The 10889-nt window shown below is 47.8% G+C and overlaps 1 protein-coding gene across 4 annotated transcripts in view; it reads right to left on the reverse strand.

The window, feature by feature from the left end:
• Positions 1-404: 404 nt before the first annotated feature.
• Celf4 (CUGBP, Elav-like family member 4) overlaps positions 405-10889 on the reverse strand; it is a 291336-nt gene continuing 280851 nt past the window's right edge. For all 4 annotated transcript variants that reach the window (XM_005372840.1, XM_013510323.1, XM_013510322.1 and 1 more), the window contains 2 exons: positions 10622-10793; positions 405-2553 (listed from right to left, as the gene is read on the reverse strand). In XM_005372840.1, coding sequence (XP_005372897.1) covers positions 10666-10793 — 128 coding nt within the window. In that variant the 3' untranslated portion in view covers positions 405-2553; positions 10622-10665. The remainder of the gene's footprint in view (positions 2554-10621; positions 10794-10889) is intronic.

Consider the following 10889-nt stretch of genomic DNA (forward strand, 5'->3'; position numbering starts at 1 on the left):
CTGTCCCCTCGTCCCCTTCCTCATGCTCCTTCCCTCTCCTACATCCCCACCCCAACTCTTGCTCTGCCTTCGGCTCAGGTGGCCTTGCTTTCCTCTGGTCCGAGAAGAAAGGGGAGTCCTGCAATGTTCAGTCACTGCGGCCTTCTCCACATGGAAAAATGTTACAAGGATGTTCAGAAACCTGTGGCAGTTGAGAAAGACTTTTCTTAGGGTGGAAAAGGATTTCCTTTTATTGTTCCCTTCACCACCCAGAAGGAGCCCCAGGGCTGAGGCTCACACCGAAGGCCCTTGTAGATGAAGAATTCAGGGAGGAGGAAGACCACAGCTACTTCCCATGGGCAAACCTTGGGACGTGAGACAGAGCTGATTAGAATCTGAGAAGCAGAGAACTGTGAGGAGGAGTCTTTTTTTTAAACTGTGCTTTATTTAGGGCTAAGCTGGAGAAAGCGTCATCCAATAGTTACAGAAGGTTACAAGGAGTTTTAGGGAGTTGAGTGTGAAAAGAGCAGTTGTACTGAACTGCAGCTGTTTCGTTTTGTTTTGTTTTTTTACAACATCTGGACATCCTAAAAGGAGCCAAGAAAAAGAAAAAGAAAATTAAAACAACAACAACAAAATAGACAGAAAGGAAAGACAGGAGACCTGAGAGAAGCCGGAAATTTGTTCTTCTAAAAGAAAAAAAAAAAATGGTAGGTCTGCGCGTCCCTCCGGCCTCCAGATGAACTGGACATCAATGAGAAGTTTTTGAGGCAGAATGCCAAAGCAAGTCTTCCCAAGGGTGCAAATAAATTATAATAAATATGATATACTTTAAAATATATGTGTTCTTAAATAATTCAGTGTTTTTCTGATTCTGAGTTTTTAAGCAATGTCTTTAACTGCTCTAAAGTCATTTACCAAAGATAAATATCGTGCTTTCATTAAATAGTTTTCCTTGTTTTTTCTCTATCATTACAATTAAAAGTCCTACAAAATATGCAAATTTATTTACAGAAAAACAGAGCCGGCATCATTTAAACATCCCTGTTTTTCAAAATTCCTTGTAAACAGTTTCAGAAATTCTTCAAAGATTGTTTATTTTTCTCTCTCTTTTTTAAATTTTTTTTTAAGGTTTGTGTGTGTGTGTGTCGTCTAGTTGTTTTAAGATGAAAGTTCCCAGTTCTCCCTTGCCCGGAAAGTCTCTGGAACAAGCATGGAAGGCGGCGAGTGAAGCGGGAGGTGTCGGGCTTGCGGAGAGCGAGCGAGCGCGCGGCTCCGGGGCGGGCGAAGCAAGGCGCGGTGGCGGCGGCGGCGGCGGGCGCGAGGGGCCCTTCCCGTCCCGTGGCGCGCAGGGGAGCCCGCAGGTCTGGGAGAGTCCGGCCTGGCCCTCGGGGACGACGGCGTCCGACAGCACTCGCGAGGAGAAGGGATTGATGCTCAGTCTAAACTCTACAAAAGTACAGTCCTACAACATCTGGGATTTTAGCAGTAACGCTAACTTCTATAAGTTTTTTTTTCCTTTTTTATTTTTTTTTATTTTTTGCTTTCCTCTAATTTTTCTTCTATTATATAGGTATTTTAAACTTTTCCTTTTTAAAATTCTGTACAACTATTATGATTTTAAGAGGGGGAAGAGTTAGAAGCATTTACAGACTTTTCACAACAATTACCTTGCCTTGGAAGTCCCTTTGTTCCCCTCCGTGTGTTCTCACACTTCACAGTTAATGAGTTTTAATACTTTTGTTGCTTTCCCCAAAGATCCACCAATCTGTTCATCTTAACAGCTCCATCCAGACATATAATACAGAAAACCATAGGAAAGTGTCATAGACTTCAATGAGGGTAATCAAAGCGCCTCTCAAAGTATCAAAGAACTAGTATCTTGCTGTTTCAAAAGCATTGAAGCATTATTATTTTTTCTTTTTTTCTTTTTTTTTTGTTTTTTGTGTTTTTTTTAAAGTTTTTTTTTTTTTATTACATTTTTCATAGAATCGCTCTAAGCTGTTTCAAGAACAGCCAGGAGGCAGGAAGGAGGTAGTTCTCCATTCCCCCTCTATTTGACATAGAGCTACACATCTGCAATAAAAAGTTTGGTCCTTTGGTCCCTAAATAGCTAAAGGAATGACAGATAGAGGTGCTCAGCGGCGGCCTCCCAGCCGCTCCAGGGGACCAGGCCCCACAGCACGCTTGCCCCGCCTGCCTCAGGCGCCCACAGGCTGGAAAAGCCGAGGGAATCGGTGAGCAGCAGCGTCTCCTCCCAGTGCCCAGCCCTTCAGCCTCCCTGTCTGGTCTCACGTTACTTTGTTTTAAAGTTGCCTTTTTTTGTGTTTTTTTTTTCTCATTTTTCTTCTTCGTCGTCTTCATGTCATGTGTATTTTCCCCCAAACACGTGCCCTCTGAACTCCATAGACGCTATACTTTCCTTGAAGAAATGTTACAGTCACACAGAGTGTCTGGAGTCTTCAGCTTGATTGATATTGGCTGATATGTCAAAGGTGTCATCCAACAGTTCTCATTTATAAATAGAGAGAGAGAGAGGTTTGTTTTTTAATGTAGCCCGTTCAGCATCCTGCCCTAAAATGAAGAAAATCGGGGCTGATTAAGCCAAGAGAGAAAACACAAATGCATCCAAACACCAATAGGAACCTGCCTTGGGGGAGTAGGATGGGAGCTCTGGGGGATGGCAGGAGGGAAGGAAGAGAGACCAGTATGAGAATTAGTCATGATCATGATACAGTCAAAAGAAATTTGCTCTTCTATTCAGAGTAAAAAACCGCTGGGGGTCTAGTGGTGATGGGTGTAGCTGAGGTTTAGTTGTTGGGAGCGGTCTTGATTTGGGTTCCTTTAGAGTTCTGGATTGAGGGACCACTAGATCTAAGGGAAGAATTTGGGACTGTGGGATATGAATTCATAATTAAACTTGTCCCTGAGGGATCTAGCCCAGATACAATATGTATACAGAAGCCTAGCAAACAGGACAGCAAAAATCTATACACCTCACCCGTTCTTCCCCAGTTTGAGGAAAACAAGGAAGACAGACCCACGACTTGAATTTTGCAGAATCCTTGCCCAGCTTCCAGCCAACCACTTCTTTCCCGAAGTCAGTAATGATTTGCGAGGCTGTGTATATATATGTATATCTGGATATATGTGTAGAATATATTCACCTGCACATATGTGGATATACATGGATATGTGTATATGTATATGCATATATACACACATACACACATACGTAAGACTTTTCTCATACATGCCAGGGAATTTAGAGGAAATTCAGAACTTTGAGGGAATGGACAGGAGAACCTAAAAAAGGTCAGAACAGATTTCATTATCAATCTTAAATAAATTAACTCAGACAGTTCTTGATTTTGTTTGGAATGGTGGCATTTTGGCATTTTGTTTTGCTTTTAAGAAAAAAAATCATGATCTGACTAGAATCAGAAGGCAAATGCTTAGTCGTTGTGAATTAACAAATGAGACTCATCTCCATTCTAGCAAGCAGCTTCCACTTATACATGGGGTGACTGGTTACACCAAGAAAGTTAGAACTGCAAAGCCCCCCGGTTGAGGGGACAACGTCATGCGTATATCAATCCATGCTGGCAGGTTTTTCACACTGTTGATTCAACAAACAGCAAACCGTACACAGCAGTCTAAACAATTACAACACCAAATAAAATAATAATAAAATTAAAAAACACTTGTCAAGGACCCTTTTTCAGTTGTAAACAAAAAGGTGCATTTTGCTTTTGTCAGTACTGTTTCTTCCAGACCAACCAAAAAAGCCCTCCCAAGCCCCCAGGTCCCCACCTCCCCTCCCCACATTGAATTTAGCAGAAGTAGCTATAATACAAACCTTATAATTGTTACTGGGCTCTCTGTCAGAGGCCTCTGGCTTTTACTCTAGTTTTTTTTTTTTTTTTTTTTTTTGGTTTAGAATTTTTTTTTTTTTTGTATCATTTTGTTACTGTAGATATTTTGGTTTTGGTTTTGGTTTTTCCTTTTGAGGTGAGATTTAAAATAGCCTAACTGGAAAAAGACCAGACCTAGGAAAGTGTCAATTGAAAAAGGCCCCCAAATTTCTAGAAAAAAATAAAATCACAATATTTTCAAGTGCAAGTAAATCAACCACGCATAGATAGGTTTAAGATGTTTTCCTTATTTTTAAGAAAAAAAATAATGGTTTGCACAGTTAAATGATCCCATGTTTGTAATTCAGGAATTCATCTTTATTTTTTACTAATTTTTTGTTCTTTAGTTTTTTTTTTCTCTACGTGACATCTAGAGAAGCATAAAAAAACGCTGAACAAGAAAAACCAAACAACAGAAAGTAAAACCACTGCAAGCACCAAGAACAAAACGAAAATGAGCACAGCAAAAAAGATCGTGGCAGCACAAAAGTCAAGAAAATGCACGTGTGATCATGACTGGCCAATCATCAACGGATACGACATCCAAGAAAAACGCTCCAATCACAGCACCTCCACGAAACTTGACGGCAATTGTCATGCAACCGATTCTTAGCCTTGTTACATGACGCCATCATGTCACACTGTGAACTTTGAGTTGATTTGAACTTACGGATGGGGGACTTTTCTCCACTCTCATGTGATTACGTGAACTTTATTCCTAGCTCAGCGCGAGACTGTGGTGGATTTGACTGGCCCTGGTTGGGTTGTTGGAATTTGATTGAATGACAAAAGAAGAAAAGATTTATATATATATTTATATATGTAGAGAGAGAGAGAAAGAGAGGACAAGAGAGTTTGGGCAGGGGGAGGGCAGAGGCAGGGAAGGTTGGGTGGGGTCAGGAGTGTGGCTGGGGGAAGGAGAGTTGGGTTGAGGGTGAAGAAGGGCAAGGAAGAAGTTAAAACAAAATTAAAAGGAAAAATATTTATACAGCACCAGACCACAGCATCAATCTAGAAGCTCTGATGAGAGAACGCAGTCAAATCATAAGGGAACTGAAAAGAACTCAAAGGATGGAGGAAGCCAGCGACAGACAACATGGGCACGTCAACACGCACACAAATACGCACACAGCTGTTGATGCAGACACATGATACACTGTGAACAGCAGCAGAACCTCACACAGGGCCACTAAGGGCATCCATCATGCGTTGGGAAGAGGAGGCGGGCACGGGCGGTTTAGCAAGGGGGCCGGGAAAAAATAAAACAGCCCCTCAAACCACCGTGGCCGGCAAGCAGATCTCAGGGAGCAAGCTCTGTTAACCCCCTGGATTCTTTCTCCCCCAGATGCAGAGCTCTCCGTACCACCCCAGCTTTGCTTTTTGTAACTTCAGTCTGAGGACCAGCCAGGGGAGCCAGTCAGGGTGGCCCTGATTGGCTGGGCAGGTCAGAGACTGGGTAAGGTGAGTTGAGTCCCTGAGACACTCTGCTATAGGGTCCACAGGGGCAGCAGCTCAACCCTCCCACCTACGGATCCCACGGGGACCCCACCCTACAGAAGGGTGTCTCCAGGTGACATGAGAACCCACAGTGGGATGGTATGATCCTTGCCTTTCCACTCTGCTCACACTTCTTTCCTCAGAACCTTCCAAAAATGATGTTTCATTTTCAGATTTAGGGTAAATTACATCAACATTCTTGGACCTCTGTGAACAAAGCCGGGCACTACTGCCCACTCTGTGTGAGTATTGGCTCACACTCTTTGATCTGTTCCCAAGTTGGCCAAACTGGGCTGATGAAGCCCTCGGAAGGCTCTGGCACACAAAATGACCATGTGGAAGGCCATAGCGTGCCCTGCAGGGTAGGTCCACCAGAAAGGGCTCCTCCTCCTCACTCCTCCTTTACCCCTCTGCCCCTGCACCCTTCCACCCCCAGCTTTTGAGACTGTCTTCTCCCCAGTGGGTAGGCCCTGACCTTTCTCTGCAGGTGGAGTCCTCATGGCTGAGAATGAGCTCCCTTCTCCATCAAGAGTCATCAAATTGCTCAGCTTCTCCCTCCCTCACCATTTCATGGTCCTCTGCCTCCACCCAAGAATCAGGATCTCCAGCTCTGCCATGCCCATGGTTATCCATGAGCTTGCTCCCCATCACCCCTATTCCTCTGTGGCCCTGAAGCCTGAGCCAAAGCCTCTGTGCCTTAGACTCATTTGCAGGGTTTCCAGCCTGTCTCCCCGGCTCTCCAGGCAGTGGGCTTCCACTCTCAGTTTTGTTTTCCCTTGAGGAGAGTGGAAGGGAAAGCTGGAATCTTACAACTCCACGGTAGATACACTGGGCAGTAGCTGAGCAGTGATTCTATTTTGAGCCCACAGTGGGCCTTCAGCTCAGCCTTCACAGAAGCATCCCCAGCCCCACTTCCTCCACAGACCCCTACCCTGCCGTTCCCCCAAGCAGGGTTCTGCTTTCCTTCAACACCAGCTCTCCCTCACTCACAGCAGGGCCCATTGCATGCCCAGAAAGTCCTGAAATGTCACTCTAATCTGCATTTCCTACCCTTGCAAAACCTCCTTGATCCACCCAGGCTGCCCAAGTGGCAGTTATGGCTGCTGCAACTAAAGGACACATGGGGGTTCTCCTACTTCCCCTCCACACCAATTTCGGGGCACATCATGGGCATTCATCCTTCCTATTCTACTTGCTCCTTTTCCCTCCCCCAGCTTTAGTCCAGCTGCCCCTCAGAGCCAGGTATTGCCCTGGGTACTTGGACTCAAGACTGAATACAAATAGTCTCTCTTCTCAAAGCTCAATGTGGGGAACTTTCTTACACCCTCACCTCTTCCACACTTGGCTCCAGACACACAATGCAGCCTTATATCCATTAATTCCCCAAGGAAGTCTTCCAAACTCCTCCATGTGCACAGCTGGCTACTCTGTGTGCCAGTCTCTAGGGCACCTCACAGTGCAGAGTTCTGGAAGTGGCACTGGGATCAGTGACCAGCACAGGGAAGCATAGATCAAGTCTGAGAAGCTCCAACTTACTGAACTGGGTGCACAAACTATGGCCAGACTGAACCAATTCAGACACAAGATCCTAAGACAAGTAAGTTCTAACCACATAGGGCCAAAACCCAAAGCTACAACCCTGCCCCACATAGGTCACAAGGGAGTACCCATGCCTATGAAGCTCATACCAGACCCGGTGCAAAAACACACAGCCAAAGCCCAGAGCTACAGAGATAGGATTCCCACTAGAGTCCTGCTTAGTGCTTTTTCCAAATACAGAACCTTAGTGTTCAGAGTCTGGGAATCAATGCTGGTGTTTGAGCCCAGTGCATTCTCATTTACTTAGTGGCACAACAAGGGTCTTGGAAGCCAATCTCTTGGGCAGGTCCAAGGTCTGCCTGCTGGGTGTGGACCTTGCCACATGCACACTTCTGCCCACTTTTCCTTCCCTAGTTTGCTGGTAAAGTTTCTTGGAGAAACTTCCATCTTAATGTGAGACAGTACACCCAAGCAACCAGAGGACTAGGCACAGGGACAAGACTAGAAACCAATAAGGAAGAAGAACCATACTGTCCCCAGCCCCCAGCGAGGGCCTCACTTTAAAAAACCCAACCCAACTGTGTTCTCCATGGCTGCTTTGCCTAACCCCCACCTCATCTGCCCTGCTTTGAGCCTGACTTTGCCTTTTACCACCAACCTACTGTGTTTCTACCTTCACCAGTTCAGGGTAACCACCCCAGGCCTGGGATCCCCCTCCTTGCTACCTCTTTGCTCCCCACCATGGCTGGTACCCTTAACTCCTGCTCAGGTTTCCCTCCCTATCAGATGGGTAATGGCACGTTCATCATTTATAAACACCCTATATTACCCTGAGATATTGTGCAGTCTTTTAGCTGCTTTTTTGAGTGATTTCCTCTCTTACTGGCAGCCCAAAGAGTGAACAGCCTGTTCTGTCTGCAGTCTACCTTGAGAAGCTCTTACCTCTTCTCAGCACCCTCCTTCTTAGTTTCCAACAGTCTTGGACTGGGGAGCCTGTAGGCAGCCTGTAGGCACTGCTAAATGCCAACTATGTGAAGATTAGAGTCCAACATTATTATAGGGGTTATGCCATAACATAGTTTGAAAAGACTGTTTAGTAGAAAGGATGTGGCCATTTGGCTTACCCACTGAGAAGTGAGATGGCATGATGTATCCCCTCGGAGATTCAGGACACTCTGGGCTTGCAGGGTTCGGGTGAAGGTAGGAGCTTCTCACTCTCCTCTCTTGAAGGGAGCTAGGCTCCCTGGCTTCAAAGCTTGGTTCCACCATTCACTGGCTCATGGACAAGCTACTTAAGTTTCTTGTGCTCCATCAGTACAGTGGGAATGCTGCCACTACCTATCTGATAGGCAGACATAGCAGTTCTAGTTTATAGCTGTTCATGGCCTTTACCTGTCAGAAAGGTACCAGGGACCCAGCGAGTACCATGTGAAGGCCTGTGGTTCTCATCTTTCTGGCCTTTGCCTTCCATGATGGAAGAACCCACCCTGCTTCTTAAACCACTCCTTCACAGCCCCTACCCCAAGTCTGAGTGCCCGCTCTGTCTACCTGGTAGGCCACTTCTTACCTTATGTCCCAAACAACAAACCTGACTTCCTCAAATCTTCACCCAGGAATGTTTCTGACTTGGAAGTTCTACCCTTGCTTGACCAAGGTGGCTAGGACAGAAGAGCCACTATCAAAAACACCCACAGTGGCCCCTCAGATTCTCAAGGAATGACCCTAGTATGTGCCCTACCCCTCAATCTTCTGATTGACTTGAACACCTTGGTTTCAATAATGGGGAAATGGAAGCCCAGAGGGGGAAGGGCCTGGCTCAGATCATGTCTGAGTGGCAGAGCTATACTTATTTAAGGAAAAGTGTTCTACATCCAGAAAAGCTCTATATACCAAACCATCCTGCTCCTCCTACAAAAGTGCACCATCTGCTGGCTGCCTCCTGGTGTCTGTGTGAGCACAGAGAGGGGAGATCCAAGATGTGACCTCTCATCTTTGTATCCCCAGTGCTGTGCCCAGTGCCTGACAGAAGTTGCCCAGACTCTGAACCCACCTGTATGTTTGCATCTGCTCACAAGCCAGGGCCAGGAAATTAGGAGGCCAGAGGCCAGTTTGGCTCTTCCAGGCTTGCAGAGAGTGCCTCAGGCACCCAGAGAGAGAAGATCCCTGTTCCTGCGGTTTGGAAGCAGGGCATTTTGCTGATGTCTATACCCCTGTGACAAGGGTGGGTGGAACTGGAGGGGAGAGAGGATACTGAAGACTCCCTCCCAATCTCCAGACCTTGGACTTTCACTTGAATGTCTAACTCTTACATCACGGGTCTTTCTCCCACACCCTTCACTTGTCTAGTCACTCAGGCCAAAAGCCTGGGAGTCATCCTTGGAGCCCCTTTCGTTCACACTCCTACTTTATGAGGGACAGCATCCTTGGCTTGGCCTTCAAAGAGTATCTAGACATCCACTCGTTCGTTACACACTGACGACTGCTGTTGCCCTGGACTGAAAGATCAGCGCAGTGCTTCAGCCCCTACAACCCAAAGTCAACACAGTGTTCAGGTGATCCCACCAAATGCAAGTTAACCACATCACTCTCCTACCAGAACTCTCCAAGAGCCCCTCCCATTTCAGAGGAGACCAAAATCCCCACAGTGACCTGCAGAGGCCAGACTTCCTCATTCTCAGTCTCTCCTACTACTCTCTCAGCCCAAGCTCTCTTCCAGCTACCTGCTGTTCCCCGGCCCTCCCCTTGGGGCCTGCACACTGGCTGTGTCCTCACAGGCAGGACACCCTGCCGCAGCACTGCCTCTCTCACCATTTTCATGTCCTTGCTGGACCGTTAAAATGAGGCAGGCTATAGCTCCTGACCCCAGGACCTAACCATAACCAACAACACCAACATGCTAAGTGCTCTACTGCCTGTTTCTTCACTCTCAGTCACTGCAATATTCTGAGTACCTCACATAGTACCTACAGCACAGTACTGCTAAATAAATGGAACACCACTCCCATCATTTTCTCAGAAGCTGCTTTCCCCAGGAGAATAGCTGGCCAGCAAGAGGAGCAGCTGGCTCCAGCTGCTAGGCAGGTCCCAGCCTGAGCGGACAGGTGACAACTACCCACTCATCATTATCCAAGTAACAGGCAGGGAAAGGGATTTCAGTGCTATACCATCACCCTCCTAACTTTTGTCCCATCCTGTTGTTTCTTGCTAAAGTTCCCCTTGCGAAGCCTACTCCTTGGTCCTGACTGAGCTATGGGCAACTGCAGGGTGAGGGGTGAGGGGTGAGGGGTGTAGAGGGTACTAGCCCAGCTGGCAGAACCAGGCAGCAGAGAGCCAATCTAGAAGGCCCCAACCCATGGCTACAGCTCTCTGTGGGGTCCGAGCTTGCCGCCCAAGGGCCAACAGGGCTGCCAGTGAAGACCTGAGGCCCGGGCCCAGAGCTCACCTCACCTTCTCAGTGAGTTCCCTCACTCCCGTCCCTCGGCCCAGGGCAAGGAGACAATCGTGCCCATTTCTGCCGGGATGACTACAGCAATGCTCCTGCCCTGTAGGAACTGGGTCAGGAGCAGGCCGAGCTGGGCGCATCGGGTCCAAGGCACGAGTGAGGGTCGGGCCCACGGAGGCCCAAGAACGCGGCGGGTCTGTCTGGAGCCCCTTCCCCAACCTCCCGCCCCCACGCCCCGGTCGCCCGTTACCTGTGCGAGTCCTGGTCTCCCCCGGGGGACGCTCCCGCCGGCGCTCAGTACGGGCGATTGGCGTCTTTGGGCCGCTTCAGCTGCACCTTGAGCCTCTTCATGCCGATCTGGAAGCCGTTCATGGCCTGGATGGCGGTCTGCGCGCTGGCCGGGTTGTCGAAGCTCACGAAGCCTGGCGAGACACGAGGGACGAGGGCCTGGGTTTCCACGGGGCCGCCCGGGCGCTCCCGGCGGGGAAGGTCGAGCGGGAGCGGGGCGGGCTCGAGGC

Source organism: Chinchilla lanigera, unplaced genomic scaffold (genome assembly GCF_000276665.1).
Source record: "Chinchilla lanigera isolate Chin_1 unplaced genomic scaffold, ChiLan1.0 scaffold00001, whole genome shotgun sequence".
NCBI classification, from domain to species: domain Eukaryota; kingdom Metazoa; phylum Chordata; class Mammalia; order Rodentia; family Chinchillidae; genus Chinchilla; species Chinchilla lanigera.